This window comes from Triticum urartu, chromosome 3 (assembly GCF_003073215.2).
Source record: "Triticum urartu cultivar G1812 chromosome 3, Tu2.1, whole genome shotgun sequence".
Taxonomy (NCBI): domain Eukaryota; kingdom Viridiplantae; phylum Streptophyta; class Magnoliopsida; order Poales; family Poaceae; genus Triticum; species Triticum urartu.
Genome location: NC_053024.1, coordinates 171768088 through 171791870, shown reverse-complemented (window position 1 = coordinate 171791870; position 23783 = coordinate 171768088). Strand labels below are relative to the sequence as shown.

The 23783-nt window shown below is 48.0% G+C and overlaps 3 protein-coding genes across 11 annotated transcripts; 1 reads left to right on the top strand and 2 right to left on the bottom strand.

Moving 5' to 3' along the window:
- The first annotated feature begins 181 nt into the window (after nucleotides 1-181).
- LOC125543460 (F-box protein At5g49610-like) lies at nucleotides 182-2274 on the top strand. Its single transcript, XM_048706825.1, has one exon. The coding sequence runs from the start codon at nucleotides 607-609 to the stop codon at nucleotides 1786-1788; it is 1182 nt and encodes a 393-aa protein (XP_048562782.1). The 5' UTR covers nucleotides 182-606; the 3' UTR covers nucleotides 1789-2274.
- Nucleotides 2275-11710: 9436 nt separating this feature from the next.
- On the bottom strand, nucleotides 11711-13356 carry LOC125543459 (glutaredoxin domain-containing cysteine-rich protein CG12206-like). Its single transcript, XM_048706824.1, has one exon. The coding sequence runs from the start codon at nucleotides 13202-13204 to the stop codon at nucleotides 11987-11989; it is 1218 nt and encodes a 405-aa protein (XP_048562781.1). The 5' UTR covers nucleotides 13205-13356; the 3' UTR covers nucleotides 11711-11986.
- A 2020-nt stretch (nucleotides 13357-15376) lies between these two features.
- LOC125543457 (KH domain-containing protein HEN4-like) lies at nucleotides 15377-23567 on the bottom strand. 9 transcript variants are annotated; one of them, XR_007298458.1, is made up of 10 exons: nucleotides 23377-23567; nucleotides 22013-22804; nucleotides 21387-21890; nucleotides 20477-20728; nucleotides 20032-20289; nucleotides 19496-19566; nucleotides 19295-19403; nucleotides 19047-19208; nucleotides 17069-17186; nucleotides 15377-16095 (listed from the first exon to the last, which is right to left on the bottom strand). XR_007298458.1 is itself a non-coding variant. In XM_048706822.1 (9 exons), exons 2-8 carry the CDS (start codon nucleotides 22790-22792, stop codon nucleotides 19065-19067), a joined length of 2118 nt encoding a protein of 705 aa, XP_048562779.1. In that variant the 5' UTR covers nucleotides 22793-22804; nucleotides 23377-23567; the 3' UTR covers nucleotides 17068-17186; nucleotides 19047-19064. The 9 variants fall into 9 exon arrangements, 5 of the variants coding, with proteins under 5 accessions (XP_048562779.1, XP_048562778.1, XP_048562776.1 ...); XR_007298460.1 differs by having other exon boundaries at nucleotides 15377-15700; XR_007298457.1 differs by having other exon boundaries at nucleotides 17069-17178.
- Between the last annotated feature and the right edge of the window lie 216 nt (nucleotides 23568-23783).

Here is a 23783-nt window from a genome sequence, read left to right as displayed (position 1 = left end):
GATCCTCATGTCCAGCTCGACAAGATTAGTTTTTAATGTTTTAAACATTCCATTGTGATTGCACGTTAATGACGTGTGTCATGCAATGGCTGGGATTGACGAAGTCCAGACATGTTGTGATTAGAGGACACTGCGGTAATCGCTGGTGGTGAGAGACTAAGATAAGTGGTGACACGGTGTCGGTGAGGAACTAAGACAAATGGTGACACGAGTGGGACACCATGTTGAAATAGAAGACGTTGAATTGTGGGGGTCTTGAGCCGTATTTATCGGGCCCGTTGCAACGCACGGGCATGTTTACTACTCCCTCCGTTCCTAAATACTTGTCTTTCTAGGCATTTCAACAAGTGACTACATACGGAGCAAAATGAGTGAATCTACACTTTAAAATATGTCTACATACATCCGTATGTAGTAGTCATTTGAAATGTCTAGAAAGACAAATATTTAGAAACGGAGGGAGTAGTATAGAAAAAGGGAGATAAAGGAAGACCTACCCAGTCCCCCGCCGTCACCCATCACCACCACTCCACCACTCCTTTCTTTCGAAGCTTACTGCACCACTCCTTTTTGCTTTGCTCCGGGACAGATCGAGCGAGATCCAGGATGAACTCCCGGCCAGCGACCATGGCGGAGGCCGCACCGCCTCCTCTCCTCGGCGGCCTCCCTGACGAAATCGCCATCTGGGAGATCCTCGTCCGCCTGCCCCCCAAAGACCTCCTCCGCTGCCGTGCCGTCTGCCGTGCCTGGCGCTGCACCACCTCCACCCGCGACTTCCTCCTCGCCCACCACGCCCGCCAGCCCTCCCTCCCTCTCTCCTACGTCAAAAATTACGGCGGCGACCTTTTCACCCTAGACATCATCTCCTTCGACCACCAGGGAGGGGCCGCCACCCCCCAGACCGTCGCGCGACTTCGCCGCCATATCTTAATTCCGAGGGTCTCCTGCGACGGCTTAATCGTCTTCTGGATAGAATGCAAAGCTGGTCAACAACTATTCATCTGCAACCCGGCGACTCGTCAGTATGGTTGCCTCCCGATGCTTTTTGGCGGTCCCCTATCCGCCGTGGGGATGCCTTTTGGCGCTCCCCGACCCGTGGCCGTGGGGATGTACTCACACAGCCCAACCGGCGAGTACCGACTAGTATTGCTGCAGAAAGCTGAAGCACCAGATGGCTCCTCCCTCGTCTACACATACGCTTTAGGCTCCAGCCAGCCGCCGTGGCACCTACACATCGAAGGCCCCAATTTGAACGAACTGGTATTCTCGCGCGGACCTTTCCTGTTCCGTGGTAGCCTGCATTGGTGCATAAGCAACATGATAATTGTGTTCGACACCGTCGCTGAGTCGTTCCGGCAGATGCGCACTCCAGTTGTTCCTAATTTGTCTGATCTGTTTGAGATGGATGGAATGCTCGGCATGTCCAGTTTTGATGATTACAATGATGACGAGCCAATTGTTGATATCTGGATGATGCAGGACTACGAGCACGAGGTCTGGGCTTTTAAATACCGGGTTGAAATACCGTATGCGGAGCTCACCTTGCAGTTTGGATTGTTTTACCCGCGTGATTGTGTGGTGTTTACTTCTTGGGTTGGCGATGTGGTAGTGCTGGTCCCGTTTGGCCGCTGGCTACTTCAGCTTGACGTGGGTGGCAAGCTGGTTGCCAGTTTCGAGGACAGCGGTGGACTCATTGGTCAGCCATATCAGCTCAAGCAAACTCTTGTTCAGCATACCTTCTTTCCTACACTAGAGGGTTATGTTGTCAATGGTTCGCCTTTCATCTGAAGAGAAGATTATGTTGTGAACACGTAGCCTTTCATCCGAGGGCTGTTGACTCTGGTGGTGCTGTCGTATGTATTAACCGGGTCCACTGTGAGCCCACTACCTGCTTTGCTAATATATTAAAAATAATGATGAAGAAGCTTGGATTATGTTATGGCCAGCTTAGTTTATATCTGGAAGAGGCCCACCGGGCAGTAGTTAGGGGGCTTGGCCCACAAGTTATCTTAGGTTAATTATTATGCAAGTTATCTAGGTTATAAATATAGGCTGTAAGACTCTTTCGGAATCAAGCAATAAGAAGAATATTATCTTCTATTGCCCGGCTCCCTGAGGAGCCGGAAACCCTAGCCACCAACAGCCCTAACCGCCGCCGCCCTTCTCCTAGCTCGCGACGGCGCCCTGCCGCCGGCGCGCCCGTTCCTCGCCACGCCCTCCTCCATCCTTCCCTTACCACCTACGGCCTAGACCTGGTAGAGTACTTGATTCTACCAATTTGGTATCCAGAGACACCAGGCCGATCATGTCACTCCCTCCATCACCGCCGCCGTTACCATCCACCTCCGTCCCGCTCTCGCTGCCGCCGACCACTTCCATGGCGATGACGGAGATCGCGTCCGGGACCACCGCCCCCTCCGCACCAGCGGCCATCACCACTACGGGGGATCCGCCCCCGCTCCTCTCGCGGGAGGAGGTGTCGGGCACCCTGGGGGAGCTTGTCCAGACGGTCAGTGGCATTACCCTCTACCTCGCCGGGAACCAGCCCCCGCCACCGAGCGCCGTCACCACCGCCTACGGACCGCCGCCGCTACAGTGGGCCGCCCCGGCCCTCCAGGCGCCCTACGCAGGGGCGCCCCAACCGCCGCTGCTGCTGCCGCATTACTCGGCGGCGGGACAGCCTTGGCCAGCGTGGCCGGCCTCCACCGCGCCGCTGGGGGGTCTGACCCAGCAGTTTCTTCCGGCGCCACCGCCGCCCCCCCCCCGACGCAGGCGCCGGTGCAGCAGCTCCACCCGGCGCCACCGCCATCGTCAGCACCACCACCCGCGTCTCGGGCCACGGGTCGACCCCTGCACCAGGTGCAATTTCCGCCGTCACCATCGCCGATTCCGGCGTGGGCGACCGGATCGTCTCCGGGCCCGGTGTACTCCACGGCGCCGGAACACCCGACGCCCTCTCTGCGGTTTGATCATCCTTCCAGCTCGGCGAACTACGCCCTAGAAATCCCCGAACCGGCATACACGCTGCTGGCGACTGCAGCCGCCCCCGGGCACGGCGGGCCGACACCCCCTCGCTTCGCCAAACTGGACTTCGCCACTTACGAGGGCACGGAGGACCCCCTCAACTGGCTCAACCAGTGCGAGCAGTTCTTTCGAGGGCAGCGGACACTCGCTTCGGATCGTACCTGGCTCGCGTCCTATCATCTTCGAGGCGCGGAGCAGACCTGGTACTACGCCCTCGAGCAGGACGAGGGCGGCATGCCACCATGGGAGCGCTTTCGGAAGCTCTATCTCCTCCGGTTCGGGCCTCCTATCCGTGGAAGCCGACTGGCGGCCCTCGGCCGCTTACCCTTCACATCCACGGTGCAGGACTACGCCGACCGCTTTCAGGCCCTGGCGTGCCACGCGCCGGGCGTCTCCGCGACTCAGCGCGCCGAGTTATTTGTGGGCGGTCTGCCGGACCATATTCGCGTGGACGTCGAGCTCCGGGATCCCCCCGATCTCCAGACGGCCATGTACTACGCCCGCGCGTTCGAGCGCCGCGCGGTGGCCATTCAGCAGGACTCGCCGTTCTGGGCCGCTGGCTCACTACCTTCGCCAGATTCCGCACCGGGTCGGTCTGCGCAGGCTTCCGCGGCACCCCTCGCCGCGACCGCGGCGCGCCCGTTCCGCCGGCTCACCTCTGCCGAGATACTCGAGCGTCGCCGCCAAGGGTTGTGCTTCAACTGCGACGATCCCTACAAGCCCGGCCACGCCTGCCCGCGACTCTTCTACCTAGAGGTTGCAGACTACATTCCGGAGGACGCCATCGCCGCCGACCTGGCCGTCCCAGATGTCGAGAAGGTGTTTGACGCTGGTTGATTACCTCGAGGAGTTCAGCAAGCGCTTCCCCACCCTACAGCTCGAGGACGAGCTGTTTGTGCAGGCGGGGAGAAGTGTTATGGCCGGTTTAGTTTATATCCGGAAGAGGCCCACCGGGCAGTAGTTAGGGGGCTTGGCCCACAAGTTATCTTAGGTTAATTATTATGCAAGTTATCTAGGTTATAAATATAGGCTGTAAGACTCTTTCGGAATCAAGCAATAAGAAGAATATTATCTCCTATTGCCCGGCTCCCTGAGGAGCCGGAAACCCTAGCCGCCAACAGCCCTAACCGCCGCCGCCCTTCTCCTAGCTCGCGACGGCGCCCTGCCGCCGGCGCGCCCGTTCCTCGCCACGCCCTCCTCCATCCTTCCCTTACCACCTACGGCCTAGACCTGGTAGAGTACTTGATTCTACCAGATTATTTCATGGCTGTGTTATATTTCATTGAATATCATTTTGGGCGGAAGTGGCTGCTGTGAGTGTTCATGCTAAAAGTACAAGCCATTTGGATCATCGTTTGAAATGTTTGCCTATATTCTGACTAATGTCTCTGTTTCCTTGGACTGAAGAGTGGACTTATTTTCCCTGTTTATATAATGATCTTAGTAGTATTCAATAGTTAGCAATCTAGGTGTCTCTTGTCTCTATTTACTGAACCGAATAATTGACTTGTCTTTTAATTAATGTTACTTTTCTGGAGATTACCTAGTTATCTTTTTAATACTAATTATTTAACAAATGTACCTTTGATTCCTGTTTTTGTGTTTGTTTTTTGCCAAAGGTGAAATGAGGTAGATTATCCTCCTTCTTGGCTTGCAAGTTGTACCTGATTTTCACAAAAGTTGGCGCAGTAGTCAAATGAAATGTTCTGTTATTGCTGTAATTTTGTCTTTTTGTTGCATTATTTGAAAAAAAATATTTCACTTTAGGTGCTAACCGTTGTGAGGAAGCAATGCATCATATGGTGTTGGATCTTAAAATATGCTTGAGAAAGAAACTTGTACTGATGTGCAGAGCCATGATATTTTTTTCTATGACCGGCGCAATGCGTATGAATTGGGTCCACTATGAGATGGTTTGTATCTTTTTTATATACTCCCTCCGTTCCTTTTTACTTCGCATATTAGGTTTGTCCCAAGTCAAACTTTGATTGTTAACAGGTTAGTATGACCAAGAATTTTTGACTGTTAACACTCTTGCGTTGTATTTCATTGAATATCCTTTTGGGCTGAAGTGGTTGCCGTGAGTGCTGATGCTAAAATTACAAGTCATCTGGGCCAGCATTTGAAAATGCTTGCCAATTGTTCCGGCTCATGTGCTATTTTCTTGAACTGAAGAATGGACTTTCTTTTTAGTTCTTAGTACTTAATAGTTAATACTAAATGTTTGCAAATATATGTGCGTTAACTGTTTCTATGTTGTGTTTTAGCAGGTTGCTTACAATGCAATCTTTCAATTAAACTACTTCTCCTAGCAAGTTGCACCTGATTTTCTTACAAGTGCAAGGAGAATTAGTTTAATTGAATGATTGAATTATAAGCAAGTTTTTGATGAAATGCTCTGGTTTGCAGTCCATTCTTGTTCATGATTCCATTGCATTTGGTTAGGTATTCAAACATACTGTTACAATTCTGCCTTTGCGTTGCATCCTTTGGAATTATATTAATCATTTCACTTTATCTGCTAAGCATTCTAAGGAATCAATGCTTCACCTGATGTTTGATCTTAAGATAAGCTGGAGAAATGAAACTTATACTGATAAGCAGAAGAAAGGTTATCATGGTCAGGCGCAGGTGCAGATTGTCTCCCCTTTGGATTCTGTAATTGCCAGCCTCATGTTCTTTTTTCTTTGACCGCCGCAGTGTGTATGAATTAGGTCCACTATGAGCCGGCTAGATAGGTTATAATCAAGAAGCTCTAATTGTTTCATGGTTGCCTGAAATTTACACCTGTGTGAATACTCTTTTTGGCTGAAGTGGTTCCCGTGAAGTTAATACTAAAGTTACAAGTCATTCAGGTTGGCTGATGTTGTAACCGAACTGCTGTTGTAATTCTCGACATCTCCTTTGAGTGGTAATATATTCAGGTGGGGAAGCTCTCCCCCCGGTGACCGTTCAAAAAAAAAAACAAGTCATTCGGGTCAGTTTTTGAAATGTTGCCTGTTGCTCTGACTCATGTCTCTGTTTTCTTGAACTTAGCAGATATACATGCGTGTCATGTTCCTATTTTTTGGCTGCAGCCGATCATCCACTTGTTAGTGATTAACAAGTGATTAAATTATAGCCAGCTTTTCAGAAACGTTCTGCAATTCACTCTTCATTGATCCATTGCATCACTTGGAATATTCTGTTATAATTCCAGGTTATCGGTGCATCATTTGGAATTATCATTTCACTTTGGCTGCTAACTATTTTAAGGAATTAATACTACACTAGCACTATTCCTTTGACAATTAGCTAGGATCACCTATGTAGAGCTGATAGCAAAGATAAGAAATGAACCAAGTGTTTGTGGTGTCTTTCTTACTGTTGTTCTTTTTAACTGCAGTTACTGGTTATTACTTTGCGCATTAGGGATTATTTGGTGTTCACTGTATTCAAGAAACTATCACACCCGATTTCCATCCGCGCACAATACTGTTTGGCAATAATAACTTACCTAAAAGATGTATTCTTATTAGGCCAGTGCAGGCGATCGGCTGCGGTCATCATAAGGAAATAATAGTTCACTGTCATGCCAGGTATGCTCTCAGTTCAAACTATGTCTTGAGCTATGGAGAACATCTTTGCTAGTTTGTACTACGGCTCGCTCCTGTGTTTCCTCCTGAAGCACGGTGCAGCCAGTTTGCAAGACAGGAAGAAAATGAGTTGAATCCTTGTGTGAGTGTGTGCATCTATCGCTGTGGTCATTTTGACAAAATTTTCACGGAGAAGTGTGTGCAGCCTAGCCTAAATGCCTAACTGGTTACCAGATTCCTAGGTTTGTAAGGAACTTGTGATCCGTGCAGTCGTTGGTCTTGTTGTTTCACCTCCCGTTGGTGAGGTGAAACAGCGCATGATGCTACCGATTTCTCGCGCTTTCTATGAGCAAGCATGTTGATGCTCAAAATGATTTTTGTTAAGGGCAATCATGTTTATGCTGAGAATAAGAAGAGACAACAAAACATTAGGAAATAATTGGGTTTTGTGTTGCGACTGACTGTCTGGCGACAAATCACAATAAGAAGAGAAGTACCCTGGGGTGCGACATACGTGGGAATGGGTATGAAGATGCCCACCATGCTACTGCATGTTGTACCCTGGAGTTCGGGAATTACTGCCTGAAGAGGCATTCAGAAGTTCAGGCCCTGACTGGCTGCTCTTAGTCTGTTGGCGCCCTGTACGGAGATCAGAAGCAATGTCCTGCTGATGTTGTGCCGCTGGTTTTTGGCACCTGAGGAATGGTGTTGTTATTCAGAGCAAAAGTCCTGTTAACTGATAGCAGTTTTTCATTTATTTTCTTTTTTCTTTATGTTGTACATATTGTAAGTTTAATTTTTAATGAAAATTACTTTGTGGCTCAAGAGCAAAGGTAACGGTAACCATTGGCTCCTCCAGTATTATTGTTTTGTCTTTGCCCGACCACCTGATTTCCAGATGTTTGCTTGACGATAAGAAGTGCAAGCAGAACATGTTTGCTTGATGCAAGGCGACGGAGGACACAGCAGAGCATCCCTGATGGAATATGGTGTCCGATGCTTTAACGTCAACACTTAAGAATAGGTCACGCTGGTGGACTGGAAGGTTCAGAAGAGCAGAAGACAGAGCAACAGAAATGCACACGAGCTGACAGGAAGGATCAGTCTACGGATACGAATGTGGGAGGACGTCATCCAACGTCAGCACAACAACTCAAACTAACCTAACAAAATTCGATCAAACACGGCCGGATTTCATATAAAAATGCCGGATTTTCATATAAACATGACGGGTTTCATTACATTTACATCAACTAAGCGGTGCTAGTCCGTCTCTCAAGGTATAGTAATACCTCATTTAAATGGCCGCCCGCGGATCTTTTTGTCTTCCTCATGTCCGGCAGACTGATCATCGGACTGCCGGAAGCTCCGGAGGAATATACTCTAGCACAAATGATGGCTCGCTTCCCCACCGCTCATCGGAGTGGAACCCCAGCTGATGCTTCAGCGGGAGGGGAAGGTGGCGCCTACGCTTCCGTGAAGCCCATGTGGGATCGACAGAGGCCCTCGCAAGAGAAGAACCGGACAAGACATCGGTTGTGTACACCGGTGTCGCCTCGGCGGTGGTCTTCATGGAACCCAAGCGGCGGCCACTTCCCGTGTTCTACTTCTCCTCGATGATGATGGCGAACACGAAGGCGCTGGCCACTGACTCGTCACTTTCCGTGCACCCGGCTTCTGTCTCTACCTTCATGGCGCGACCGCAGGCACGGGAGGCGTGGGCGCAGACATGGGAGGCACGGTATGACGCGGCGTCGTCGATGGCAGCGACGATGCCCGTGCGGCCGTGCTCCCCGCTGGCTCGCCACTCCTCATCGAGCTGGCCTGGAGTGCCGAGGTGTTGTACCATGTGCCGGCTTGGATGGCAACTGGCTCTGTCAGGCTAGGCGAGAGAGGTGGAGCAGCGAGCTGCCTCGCTCGTATCTGGCGGGCTCGGCCGGCCACCCAGACGGCTTATATGCCGGAGAACTGCTCTTCGGAAGCCATCAAAAGAATGATGGAGGAGATGGGGGGGCGGCGGAGGGGTGCGATTCTTGCCCGGGATCGTCTGGCCTTGTTTAAATAGAAGGCGGATGGAAGGAGCTCGGCCGGCGTTGCGTTTAAAACCGGCCTGCTCATGAACGGACATGTGGTCAGAATAAGTTTCTCGGCTTCCATGCCGGTTTAATATCTCATATGTAATTGCCTACTTATTGCGGCCAATGTTTTGATGTCATATGCGTGTTCACATACACGGGAGTGCTGTTTTGGCTCTTGGATGCATATGCTCCCTAATGAACAGTAAATTCAAAATAAATAATAAATAAAATTTAAAATTCTGAATGCGAGGCGAGATGACGGTGCTTCACCGGTGAAAAAACAAAAATAAGTGTAATATTTGGAGATAACATTTGTCGTTTGACTTGTTTTTTTTTTGCACAGATCAAAATACTTAAACTTTCCTCCTAAAAATTTGCAGGTAGCGTTTTGGTGTGACAATGATCATATTTATTTTTTTTCATATTTTTTGACATTTGGAAAAAAGTTATGGGGAGGAGCATATGCTCCCAAGAGCCGAATTTGATTACCGGCACATATACGCCCAATAACCGCTTCCCATGCAACCTTGCCGAGAGGTTTTTTTTCAAAACGGAGGCAAAAGTTTTGCCTCATCGATTAATTAAGAAGACAACTGGCATATTTGTTTTGCTATTACGGTGGTGACCACGTGCCCACAGATGCTGCAACCGCTATCGCTAGATGCTGAAACCGGCATAATGTTTTGCTACTACGGTGGTGACCACGTGCCCACAGATGCTGCAACCGCTATCGCTAGATGCTGGAACCGGCATAATGTTTTGCTACTACGGTGGTGACCACGGTGGCGCGACGGCCGCAAAACCAGAGGCGGCAATGTCGAGAATGCTACAACCACGAGGCCACCTGCTAGAACCTGCAACGCCATTTGTTACAGCCGTCTTCTTTTTGCTGGAACCAGAGAAGATCGAGGCTACGACTTGCGCACGGCGAGCTACAACCAGTGACAGGATAAGCTACAACCGATGCAATTTTTTGCTGGAACTACATATAGTGGTTTTCGCGAGTTACTTTGCCGCCTCCATGAACGTTGCAACTGGGGAGGCGCCACCAGCGGCGAAGCTGTCAGCGACGAGCAGCGGCGCCGTGGCCGGCGACGGCTACCCACGGCCGCAAAGGTCGAGGAGGAAGTGTGGGAGAGCTGCTACCGTCGTGCAGCAGGGCTGCAACCAGCAACTCAAAAATGCGAGCATCTACGGCAGCGACCGACGGCGTGGCGAGCGTCGATGGCGAGGCAACTCTGGGGAGCTTCGAGCGCCTAACCAGGATCCGCGACGCCGACGCCAGGTGCTTCGAACGGCGGCCGCGGGTGAGCCGTGCCTCGCTGGATTAGAGTCGCGTTTTAGAGCGAAGCTGTTTGGATAGAGGAGACAATCGAACGGCTGTGTTAATGTTAATCGGGCGGTGCACATCCGACCGGCCGAAAGTTTCGGCCGGCGCACCGGCGCAGAGTGCTCCTCTTACAAAAATTTCTAAAAATTTTATGTACAAAGTTACCGGTATTGTTATAAAAAAGAAAATATCTATAGACATACTATCTTTGAAATCACGCGGCTGAAGCGATTGGTGGGTGCACTGTGATCTTTTCTCGGCACCAATTCAAGCATTCCGGATCGTCGAGCCATGGCCTCCCTTATCATGCTCGTATCCTGCACAATTTGGAACGAAAGAACGCTAGAGTCTTCCGCCACAAAAAGACGCCACCGCCAATCCTTCTCAAGCTTATTATAGATGAGGCCAACTTATGGGTTACTGCAGGGACTAAACAATTAGAGAAAATTGTATTGCGCGAGTAATTGTCATGCCGTACTTCGGTCTTGTGTAACTCTACAAAACTCTATTCTCCTCTACTTTAATAGATGAGGCAAATTTTTTGCCTCCATTTCGAAAAAAAATATGCCAGTTGTAGCACTTTGGATCGCCGGTTGTAGCATATTTGGACCCCTGATGTAGCAAAAAAACATATGCCAGTTTTTGCTGGAATGGGGCATTGGTGGTGCTACAACCAGCCACGGGATTTGCTGGAACCGAACATTAGTGGTGCTACAAAACAGCCATGAAATTTGCTGGAACCGGCTTTCTTCCTCGAGGACAACCATGACATTTATCTTTTCTTTTGCTTCAACCGCAGAGGTCAAAGCTGCAACCAGTGTTGCGCAGTGCTGGAAAGGTTCGGTAGGTGATGGACGGAGGAGGTGACCATGGTGAACGGCCGACCAATGTCGACGAGGGAGCTGAGCTGCAAGCGGAGGCGACAGGGAAACTGCATCTGCTGGCACGAGCGCTGTAGTTTTTTTCAAGAGAGAGCTGAGCTGCATCTGCTGCGTGCGGGAGCTGCAACTTTTTTCGAGAGAGAGCTCGCATCCTGATGTGATGTGGTCGTCGGGGGAGAGCCGGGATGGTGCTGGAGGTCCCCTCGCCGGCCGGCTGTGCAGTAGACGCGCGCTCGCTGCGGGAGGCCAGGAGCGGGGCGGAAGAGAGGATAAGGGGGCATGTGCGGGAAAAACGAGACCGCCAGATCAGATTAATTGAGAATTTGGGATCGAGCGAGCTCGCGAGACCGGCCGAAGTTTCGGCCGGTGTACCGTACCCAAACGTTTTCCTTTTTGCAAGAGCCCATATCCTAACTTCGCTTCGCTCCGCTTCGGTCGAAACCTACCGACGACGGGTCTCAAAAAAATGAGATCAACCCAAGGGCTAACCTTCATTGGCTTTTCTTTATAGGAGAAACTTCATGGACACCACGCGTCCGTGCCGGAACTCGAACTCGGATGGGCTGGCAGCAACCTCAGCTGCCCAGCCAACAGGTCGACGCCCCGTTCTCCGACAACGGGTCTCGCTTCATCAGAAGTTAGCCTTATCTTTATACTGAATTTGAATCACGACATGACACTTCATCATCTCCGCGAGCTGTGCTTGCCGAGCTGGTTCACAAGCTGCCTCGCGGCTTCTACTCCCTCATGCCTCTCGAGGCATGCAGCCCAGCAGCTCTAGCAAACATCTCTACTACTACCACCACCATTGACAAGGATAACTACAACCGAAGCCATACTCATTTTCTTCTCTTTGGCCGACAACCAGATTTACAAGAGATTACTCCATCAATTAGCCAGATTGCCAAAGCTGCACAACACACGCCCAAGTTTTCCTTTTCGGTTCAACACGCCATACCCTGTTCTTCTTAAACTGTACTTACCGTATTCCATATACTACAGAGAACATGCTTTGATTTAAGCACGATCGCGGCAGGCAACGACATGCTTGCCTTGTGTACGTATGCACAGACGCATGGATGAAAGTTTGGAGCTCCGTCAGTGGCAGATGGGGCACATCATCAAGCCGTTCTCGTTGCACCTGCCGCACCTCTCGACCACGCCGCCGGTGCCGCCGACCACCACCTTGCACCCGCCGCCGCACTCCAGGCACGGCACGAACCGCGCCCCGCCGCACCCCTCGCAGCCGCGGCCGTCCTTGGCCGCGCACGCCTCCCCGCGCGCCCTGGCCCAGCGCAGCATCTCCGCCAGCTTCCCACTCTCCACCAGCTCCGCGCACGCCTCCGCGCCGCCCAGGTACCGCCCCATCACGAACAGCCTCGGCGGCGGCGAGACGCCGGCGCCCTGCTCCTCGTCGGCCGCCAGCAGCTCCCGGAGCTCGCGCAGGTACTCCCCATGCAGCGCCACGTCGCGCTCGTCCACGGTCAGGCCCGCCGCCTCCGCGCACGTCTCGACCGCCGCTCGCGCGCGCTCGCAGTCCTCGAACGTGCGCCGCACGCCGCGGAGCGTCGTCGTGTACAGCACCACCCCGCCGCCGCTCGCGCCCGGGGGGCGTCGCTCCGGATACCCCTCAAACGGGTCCCTCCGGCGCCACTTGGGCGCGGCGGCGGTCCCGTCCGCGTTCTTGGCCTCGCGGTCCCGCAGCAGGAAGGGGTTTTCTTTCACGACGCGCCGCCCTGTGAGCTCCGGCGGCGGGGGCTTCTTCGTGTCAGAATCCTCAGCGACATGCGCGTACGGCCTCACCGGCGGCGGGTCCTTCTTGGCAGCTTCGACCGTGCCGCCAACAGACGGCGTCTGGGACGTCTGCTCCTTCTGCGTTGGCGGCGGCGCCGCCGGCTGGGCCTGTACCTCAGCTGGCTGCTTCTTCTTCTTCTTTTTCTTCTTGGGGGCAGGCTTGGGTTCCGCCGTTTGCTTGGAGTCGAGCGTAGGCTTGATGTCTTCAAGGGCCTTGCTCACCTCGGACCACGACGCCGGCGCGAGCTCGTAGCCGTCGAGCTTGTCGAGGATAGGGAGCGCCACGCCGGCGGTGGGCTTCTTGGCGTCCTGCTCTTCCTCCTCCTCTTCCTCTTCATCGTCGTCTTCGTATTCGTCATCACTCTGGTCTGCCTCGACGTCGCCGTTGGCGGCGGCGGCGTTCTGCTTGGCGATGAGCCACGGCTCCTCGACGGCGCTGATGTCGAACAGGGAGACGCTGGTGGCCGGAGGGCGGTAGGCGACCTCGGCCACCGCCACTTCCTTGGAGCCCGAGCAACCCATGGTGCGCCTGGTGCCTTGGAGCTAGGCGAGGTGAGAGACTTGGCTGGCGAGCTCCAGGAACGGCTTTTGTGGCTGTGGAGGGAAGGCGAGTTCGGAGGAGAGGATGCGATGGAAGCTGTGGAGGGAGTGGGCTGCTTGGGTGGTGATAAGATGGTGCGCACGGATGGACTCGCGGCCCGGTTAACATCGGAGCTGCTCCCAAATTTCTTCCCGCCGCTCTGCGCCATGGAATTGCATTTCCTGTTTCCTTGTCTCTTTGTCTTCGAAAAACCAGTGGCCGAGGAGTGCTTAAACCAATACTGATATACTACTAGTACACACCAAGCTACAGTAGGCTCTACATCCCAGTCGACTGGAAATTCGGATTTTTTTTGTTGATGATCAATACGAGTTAGTACTTCTCACCTAACCAAAATCCACATGGTTACACACATTGTATAGACTGGGTTTTTATTTTATGGGGCATAACTTTTTTTATGCAACTGCATTTTTAACCAGCTGAATTGATGTGCTAGTTACTGCCAAAAAAAATGATGCGATAAAAAAAATTGCGAGAAAACTTTCGATCTATTCATTTTCAATCATGACAGTACAACGAACACCAGGAATAATAAAAATTACATCCAGATCCTTAAACCACCTAGCAACGACTACAAGCACTGAAGCGAGCCGAAGGCACGCCGCCGTCATCGCCCCTCCCTCGGCGGAGTCGGGCACAACTTGTTGTAGTAGACAGTCGGGAAGTTGTCGTGCTAAGACCCCATAGAACTAGCGCACCATAACAGCAACCGCCGCTGATGAAGAATAACGTAGATCGAAAGAATCCGACCCAAAAACGCACGAACATAGACGAACAACAACCAGATCCGAGCAAAGATTCCACGCAGCCACCTCCTCCTCCTCCAAAAAAAGCCAGGGTTTCTGCCTCTCGCCAGCTCTGCCGCAGGTCCGCCTTGTCTCCGGTGGCCCTAGGGCCATGGGGCGCGGTGGATCCTAACAAGGGCCAGTTGGAGGACTCCGTTGTGAGTCGTTCCTTTGAGATATGTTAGGGTTTGTGTCCTGCTCAGGAAGGCGAGACGGCGGGGGCTCCTTGAAGATGGAATAAATGTCTCTCCGCCTAGCCCCCGTTTCGGTGGTGCGTCTAGCATCGTTGGTGGGCGTGTGGAGGTGTGTCTCAGGTGGATCTATCCTCGGTGAATTTGCTACCAGTATAACAACAATGCGTTGATCCACCGTGGTCGTTACTTCCCTACCAAAGGTCCGAAGCCAGGCTAACCTTGTCGATGACAGCTGGGAAGTCTTCATGCATTAGTCATATCCTTAGTTTTCCTCCTCCCCAAGAAGCGACTCCCATGCGACTAGGGTTTTCCCTCTTCCCATCGGTGTCGGTCCGCCTCACTTTCGATCCTCTTTGGGTCATGGAGGTGGAGAGGTCCCCCCCCTCTTAGGCGAGAGGGACCATGCTCTTGTCCTTGTTTGGTTCATCATCCCGGTTGGGGCTTGTGGCGGCGTCGATGTACCCTACTAGGGATAATGTCTCTATGTCCAATCCCCCCCCCCTCCTCCTCGGTGGTGCATTCTAGCGGCGTTAGAGGGTGTGTGACGATGTGTCTCCATCATCTCGTGGGATTCGATCATGCTGGTGTTTGATGGATCTGTTTCGAACCAATCTTTGTTTTTCTTCGGTTATGTGTCTACATATTTGATCCTTCCGATCTAAATTTTCTTGATTGATGACAGTTATTCTGGTGCACTGATCCAATCTTTGTTTTTCTTCGGTTATGTGTCTACATATTTGATCTTTCCGATCTAAATTTTCTTGATTGACGACAGTTATTCTGGTGCATTGGTCCGATCGGGCCTTAGCACGACCACTTCCATACTAAAACAAGGTTTGCTCGCTTCTTGAGATGACATTAATCTACACTGGAGCACCGTCGAATTCGTCCATGAACAAACTCAAGAAGGATCAAAACCCAAAAGACCAACTCGAAGGTGAGACACTGCCTTTCATCTGAACACCACTGCAAGAAAAAACCTAACTTAAACTACTAGCCATAGCGAAGAAGCTGGGATTCCTCCTCTTCACACAACCAAACAAGCAGAGGGGAGAAGAGCCCATGGGCTGGCCGATGGGGCCAAAAGGGATTTAGATCTGCCGCAGCTTGTGTGAGAGAAGGAGAAGACGATTGACCACTATTAGAGTGAATTTGTACATATGAGTCACAAAACAGAAGCTTCATACAATATGGGCTACAAAATAGAGCCGAAAGGGATTAGATTTGCCACCCCTTGTGTGAGCGAGAAACAATTGACCACCATTGGATGGAAGTTGTACATATGAGCCACAAAATAGAAGCTTCATACAATATCGTAGTAATTTTTCTATGTCCATCGCCTGTCTGAATGTGTTTGTGCTCATGTATGCACCGGAAGCGAGGCTTCATGCTGCGTCGGCCTACATTGCTCGTATCTTGTGGAGTGCTGCTTAACCCTCTAGAACAAGTATACACAAACGAATGAGTAGCAGCCGTCCGATCCAGTAAATGAACGGCTCATAAACCAGGAGTTCACATCCGTACGGACGTGCTGACAGCGCTTCCGTGTAGCCAATTTGTACTCGTAACTATCCTTTTTTTTATCCAAACGTCCAGTTCTTTAGTGTACCAAGAGTAAGTAATACCATCTAGAAAAATAACAGGAATAAAACAATGTGCAACGTTAATCGAGCTTGGTGCTTGTGGCCTTGTGGGCCACAATCGTCTCACACTGGTTGTTAGCTGTCCACGTAGTCCAATAGAAAAATTGAAGTGATTCCAGGACAGTCGCTTTCATCTCCAGTCGAATCTCATCCGTTCAAGTTATGCATTTCACACCACTTAATTGTTTTCCTGGTTGAAACACGGTTGTCATTTACCAGCTGGAAACTGGATCATTAAAAATCAAAAGCGCATGACATGGGAAAAAATGTCATTTTTTAGTTTTTTCTCCTTTTTTTACAAGGCATTACATATTCAAATGTTAAGATAGACACTTCTAGGTACAGCTTATTGTTACAAGGTTGCAAGCACAAATATTTCGAGGTGTTGCATGTTCCGTCTTCAGAACCATCCGCATGAAAACATATATGGCATGATCCTAAAACTCAACAGCTATATTTCATTTATTTTGGAAAGCCGCACATATGTAAAAAAAAAAGTGGCTATGCCATCATAAACATCTTAGCACATATATTAATGACTGCAAATCCGGTAGCAGCAATGGATATTCCCAGGTTCGTAACCCAAGGCGGCTTAATTCTTCTTAATATCGTAAACCATATACCGCCCGGTTTTGGGGGCTGAAAGCGAAAACCAACAAGATTCGGATTCGACCCTGTTTAGTGGTCGCTAAGCAGGACACACAAGTACTAGACGAACACCCAGCTCATGCATCGCACCACAAGATCAACAGACTACTTTAGTGAATCACTGTTAAAATCCTCCTAATTTTCCATCTTTACCAATGTTAAAATCCTCCTAATTTTCCATCTTTACCAATATCAAACTAAACTAAGAGCCATCAGTCATAACTGTAGCCAACCCATCCATCCAAACCAAGGCATTCAGAATGATAATACATTAAGCCAATCGTGTAGCATCTAACAGTATTTAGTAGGTATTCTTATTCACTAAGGCTATTTATTTCCAATGGTCAATCCCATTTAAGTAAAGCAGGTTAGTGGAACATCAACAAGCAATAGGCTGAGTATTTGAAACTCCAATTAATACAAAAACCTAAAAAAAAAGGTTGGGAGCCTCGTTGATAAAAAATACATCTAGAGAAAACAAGTCAATCAATCAGACAAAACTACAACATTCATACCTTCTAGGATGCAGCCTCCAATGCTAACATAGCAGCAAAGGATAACCAAGCAGAGATGATAACCAACTGTCTGCCTACAAGGAACTACCCCAGTTGACAACTCACCAAAACTGCTGACCTTAAAACATAAGATTCATCAAGCAACCAAATGTCATTTTTGTATCATCATGGTAGCTAGTTATCAAAAGCAACACGAGCAAAGTAGGCGCGAAGCAAAAGAATGAAAGAAACTACAACCAAAATATAATAAAAATGGTCCTTTTCATATACTCAAAATACTATGTGGGTGACTGGTTACCCCAGGGAAGAGATAGGTGAATTCCCTGAGCCTGCCTCAGGGGGGCATAGGCTAGGATACGCTGATTCAACAAAAAAACACGCCAAGGGGTGAAAAATTATGGGTGGTTATTTGGTTGGCTTCATGAATGATGCATCTCAAAATCACTTAACCGAGGTCAATTCGAGTCTAGACATGGGAGCAGGCTCATTTTCTCCGTTCATGGGAGCCAGCACTAATGCTTTTTGCATCTGTCAGGCCCGGCTACCAAGTGCAAGCTGACCAACCAATTAAGGGGATTGAAAAACATGCTGCATGAGCTATGCAAGTGAATGGATGAGCCAGCCCACCAATCACCCTCTATGTCCCTCTTGTACAAATTTGCTTGGGAGTGCTAACGCACTAATGCAATACAAATTTGCCTTTATCACATTTGTGAAATTCAGGTTCAGTTAATTCAATACCATGTTGGATTTACCAGCTAAAGCTACGAAAATAGAAGGAGGTTTTGTCACCGAACAGCTTACATAAAGGGCAGCCCGGTGCATGTAGCTCCCGCTTGCGCAGGGTCCGGGGAAGGGTCGAAAATAAAACTCACCTAACTGTCCGAGTGTCCATAAGGTTTTAGATATAGTAGCAACAGAAGTTTGAAGCATTGGATGCGCCATTCAGTAAGTAGAAAATCATGTATAAAGATTATAAAATAGCATGTGCATGGTAAAAACGTACAGCATTAAGGGAAGGTGACTCAAAAATATAAATAATACTATTTATTTAAAGCAAATGAGACCAATAATGTTTGTAATGCAGGTAACTATGTGAACTAGTAATATCCTACGTCGCGGTACATAACGAAATTTGCAGATATACTCATATACATAAAAATGTATGTCCTCAAATAATATAGAAAATACAGCATATAACCAGCAAGACATGCATTCCTAAGATTTAAATGATTGACTTGCTCATATTAAACCAAGCAAGGTTCGCCATCACTAGAGCAGTGTTGTACGCAGTATGTTATAGCAACAACAAAAAATGCTACCAGCAACTACTCGACTGCCCTTTGGTCCAACAGGTGCAATATATTAAGCTCTTGCTGCTATAGCTTATGATAGTCTACTATAAATATGTCACTGCAAAGGCCTCTGGGATAGTTGTTCTGCTTGAATTTGCTAAAAGTAATTAATACAGGACACTAGGAAACGATTTGAGATATGTGTAGGTACTATTACCAGTATTTGATACTAGATATTAGGGTATTGGTCCGGCGAATAGTGGTCATGTCAGTACTTAATAATGCAGATGTCAGACAAAAATTCATAATGATAACTAATAGGTTATTTCCCTTTATAGAAGTTCACAACATCGTATGATAGGGTTCTCACACAAAAAGGTTAGAAACTTTCCAACCCCAAGCTACGGCTTGCATAAAGTGGTAGATTCAGGCAGCTATAGTGCTTTCCATATCTGGTGCCACAACTTTGGGAGATCATAAAAGGAACCTAGAGAAGTTCCACCACTGGAATTTTAGTCTTTGTTCAGCATAATTATCCATTCACGCATGCAACTCTGCAGACAGAGTGATGAAAAATTCAAACACACATAAGGTTACTAGCTTCATTGCCCAGCACGCAAACAGCATCACCTGGGCGTATGATCTCCCCAGAAGGATCAAAATATTAGAAGGGGATGCATCACCTTCAGAGATTTGAAATCTCATGGGGCAGGTGGTTCACTTAGAACAAATGCTTGAACAAGACTTCGGGCTGCATGCATCTGATCCGGTGTGCCAGATATCATAACAGGTGTATCCATGGAATCAGCCAGCGGTTCCTCGATTGTTATCTTAGCTCCTGAAAACTGCATATAGGATTAATTATGTCATATGTCAATCATACACATTAGTTAACCAGATATGCCACATGACACAACATTCGGACACAAACCTCACGTATCATATTCAAACAACCTCCATCATGCCCACATAGAGCAGGTATAACTAATCTTGGAACCATGATATTTCCAGTTATGATTGGCCTAGATGAATGAACAGGTCTGCAATTAAATTTTATCAGTACATACATGATGTTTTCTGATGTTGCTAATCAAAAGGGAAGGAAATTTAAAACACAAGACAAGAAACAAACCCTGAAAATCCACCCATTCCTCTGTGTGCCATTCCAGGAATGCCAGATACTGACATCGGATCACCAACATCCTGCATGCCCAACAAAGTTGAGAGTAGGATCACGATGGTATAGGGCTATAAGCAAAAACGTTATGAACTTATGGCCTATTAAAGCCATTTGCCTGATTAATAATCTACAATCCAATGCAGCATGTGATATATATTTGATCACTATTGACTTTGTTAATTAGATGGCGACTGCAATTCTGGTGCCATGACTCATAGATTAATTCACAACAAATCAGGCAAGTCTCGCATCAAAACTCTTGCATGCCCATCTTATGCAATGCCACGCTAACTGGTGACCAAATCTGGTCCCCAGCCAAGCCAATCATTATAAGCAGACTTAAAATATTTCCAAAGAAAGAGGAGCTTTGCTTAGGATGTCCAACATAATTTTGTCAACTGACAAACCAAAAGAACTGAACGCTGTAAACTACTGTTCCTCTTATAGCATGCTCAAGAAAATATTGGAAGAGAACAAATCGGTCGTACCTTTGTGGTCCAAGGAGCAGACATCTCATCCAATGGTCGTCCCATGAAATCTTTATGAAACTGAGATGCATTAGGATAAATCCTAGGAGATGTAGATTCATGGATTCCCGCAAATGCACCAAACTGAGGATCCAGCAAACCAAAAGGTGGCTGCATACTGGGACCCATTGAAGCCATTCTGTCCCGGAAAAGATTGTTACGTAGCCTAGCAGTTATCTGCATCAGAGCTTCCTGAATAGCCTCAGAATCCCCGGTTATCTAAAAGAGTAGAAATTCTGCAGTTAATTAACCTGGAAATGGAACTAAAAGTGTTGTACAAAATATCCAGTCTGGTAAAGCCAATATGTAAAATAACAGATGAAGTTGACATTCGTCAAGGCAAAGATCTTAATGCATTGTTTGTAATATTGATAAATAGAATATGTTCAATCCAACAAAAGCAGACCTGAACAACTTCATCAATTTCTTGTACACCCCTTGGGATCTTGTCTTTGCTCAACACTATTATATGGGCTTTTGACAGCTTCCTCATTTCAGCTATGATACTGCCACCTTTGCCAAGGAGGCAGCCAACTTGGTTAGGTGAAACGATCAGCCTAGATATTGCAGGACCCTCCTTGTTAGAGGTGGGTGGCGTAATTTTACGCTGCACATGCAAAATTGCATTCTGTGCTGGGGAAATGCCATCACCTGGATGCTACAGAGCACAAAGAAAAATTAAAACATTAGAAAGACTACTTTCCAGGTAGAGGATAACTGCCATTCAGAATGGAATGCTAACAAAAAATACTAAAAATGTCATAGCAAACTCCAATGCTATGATTTGCTATTAACAATGAATGCCGCATGTCTCAAAATAAGAAACGGACATTTGAAAAATTTATGGCAGAGTATGAGGAAAGAAGTACAAAACACCAGAAATGTGCCCCAAAATTCTTGTGCCATACAACCTTCTAATGGATTTACAATGTCCACTAAAACAACAATTTACCAGATTACGTACTACAATATTACCACCAGTTATGACAGGCTCCCTGGCAACCACATTTCTGGTTGCTGCCTGTACTCCCAAGAAATGGTACTGCATACAAGTGTGTCGTGCTACCAAATGGTAGCCTTGAGGACAAAGCATGAAAAAATATATGAAAATTGCGAATAACACATTCAAAGAATCCAATTATCTAGAAACGCTGGAGAATGAAAAAAACAATAAAAACATTATCTATTCATTTTAATCCTTAAATGCCTTCACGGCCAAAAAACAAGTCACAGAATAGGCTAAAGGGGTAATGAATAGTTACTGGGTTTATTTAACGAATGAAACTGCACTGTCAAGAGAAAAGTAAGGTTGTTACCGCAGGTCCAGAGATGATTATGATGTGATCATCTGACTTTGGAATAGTCTCAAGAATTTTTATTTCACAACCTGTATCTTTCTGAATAGTCTTGATACTGTTTCCACCCTTCCCTATAATACTTCCGACCTTGTCACTTGAACATAATAGCCTGAAGGTGAGAGGTTCTGGGGGAACTGAAGCGTTGCCATGCATGAGAGCATCAGGAAAAGCAGAAAAGGGAGGAATGTTTGAGCGTTGGTCAGGAAAAGTTGAGAAAGGTGCAACATTTGGCCTTTGGTCAATGGTATCAAAAGGTCCCCTGGCCTGGGATGGCCCTTGAAAAGGGAGATGAAAGTTAGGTGGCATTCCTGGAGGAAGACCATCTGAGCGATCGAAGGTGCGTGATGATGAACCAGAAGGATGAACAACAGGAACTACATCACTTTCCCTAGGGGGGTGAGTAAAGAGCACTTGAGCCACTGCATTCAGACCTTTCTTAACTGAGTCAAGCTCTCCATTAATCTGCAGAAATGATATATCAAGAAATGCCAGAACTATAATCTTCCAAAAGCAAAGTCTTGGATACACTACAAAAGATTATTGCAAGGAACAAGAAAACTAAATTCAGTACTGAGAAAATCTACCTGACAAAGTTCATCTTTGAGTAAAGCACATAAAGGAAGATTCTCCTTTGAAACTCGGATTTCACAGCCACTATCAGCGGACATTTGCTTAATCACACTACCTCGAATTCCCAAAAGCGAACCTACTTGGCTATCTAGCACCAACAATCTGAAAGAAACAGGAGTTTTCTGGCCTGATGCATCTTCAGTTCCATTTTCACTTTCAGTTATAAAAATCCTATCAAAGACATGCAAAACGGCGTTCATTGCTGATGGTATTACCCTCTCTGGCTCCAACTTTGTAGTTTTTGCAACAGAAGAATCATCATTTTCTTCCTTGCTGTCATCTCTCTCTGCATCATCTTGTTCTTCCTTGCCGTGGGCATTATCTGAATCATCTTTTTCTTCCTTACTGTGGTCTTTCTCCTTCTCATGCTCGCCATCAGCAGAAACAGCAGTACCACCATCATTCTCTTTACCTTGCTCGTGGATAGCTTCTTTGTCCTTCTCAACGGTAGTTATGACAATAACTCTCTCATCACAACCAGGGACTGCTTCATCAACCCGGATTTTCACTCCGTTTTCTTGCCTTATCTTTGCAATGATGCTACCACCTTTACCAATAACATTCCCACATTTCTCAGTAGGGCAAAGAATGCGGATAAGAGGAACTCCAGGCTGTATTGTCAGCTGAGGCTGCTGCGAAGGAGCATGTTTTGTCTTTTGCCACTTGGCCCGACCATTGTGTTCTGAATACTTCTTCTGGAATGGTCTCTTGGAAGGGTACGCATGCGAAGCCATGTCGTATACTGCCTGACAGGCAAGCGGAGAGCACCAAAGAAAATAAGAAATTAGCTACTGTGCCAATAACCGACGAATAAATATGACCATTATCTAGTACCAAATATCAGCGGCCCAATTGTCACAACAAGATGATAATTTAACATACAGATTTACAGCACTCAAGTAACCATAAAAAAACAGCATCACATGACAAATATGGTTAAATGTGCAACAAATAGGAGGACATGGCACATCCATATCAACAGAGGCAGATCAAACGTGCTACTTCTAATGCCAGGATTACTAAGAGGAAACCACACTAGTGCTTGCTACCAATACATAACAGGCCCTAGTTCCTAGACCTACATCCAGGGACGGACCTAGTGAAGTCCATCGGGCTTCGGTTGGAAAAATAAACTGCTGTCGGTGCTCCGCCAAGTAGCAAACAGAGAGCATGCAAAAGAAAAAACTTCCCGGGCAATATAAGCATGTTAGGGTTCGTTGCCAACAGAGGAAATCAATACAGGTGCGGATGGATCTCCGCTCCACGGAGATACTGTAGAGCGGAGGAGGTGGGGAGCAGTACTACGAGAGAAGAATACCTTCGAGGCTCCCGTGCTTCGGCGGAAGAAGGGCTGGAGCAGCGGGGCTGTTCGGCGGAGAGGGTTTCGGCGACGCCGTCGGGAGGGGAGGGCGAAGAGGAAGCTCTGCTTCTGGACCCTTTTTTCAGATCCCTTTTGTTGGGCCTCGGCAGAAGCCGAAGCTCGTAACTTGAAGGTCTGAGTGGGCCGAAACGTTCACTTCATACCGGCCCTCTCCAATTCTTCAAGCTAAGTACTTCCCACTTCTTCAAGCTAAGTACTCCCTCAGTCCCATAATATAAGAACATTTTTCAAGCTATGTTAACTTGAAAAACGTTTTTATATTATGGGACGGAGGGAGTACTTCCCACGGGTTCACTTAAAAAAAAGTACTTCCCATTGGTTGCCTAAAAAAAACATTTCCCATG

Bases quoted from the DNA above. Each gene is read 5' to 3' on its own strand.
- LOC125543460 (XM_048706825.1), top strand. From the start codon at position 607: ATGAACTCCCGGCCAGCGACCATGGCGGAGGCCGCACCGCCTCCTCTC.
- LOC125543459 (XM_048706824.1), bottom strand. From the start codon at position 13,204: ATGGGTTGCTCGGGCTCCAAGGAAGTGGCGGTGGCCGAGGTCGCCTAC.
- LOC125543457 (XM_048706822.1), bottom strand. From the start codon at position 22,792: ATGGCTTCGCATGCGTACCCTTCCAAGAGACCATTCCAGAAGAAGTAT. The intron at 21,891-22,012 runs GTAGATTTTCTC...TCATTTCTGCAG, and splicing joins TCAAAGATGAACTTTGTCAG to ATTAATGGAGAGCTTGACTC. The intron at 19,567-20,031 runs GTACGACCGATT...TTGGGCATGCAG, and splicing joins CTGCTCCTTGGACCACAAAG to GATGTTGGTGATCCGATGTC.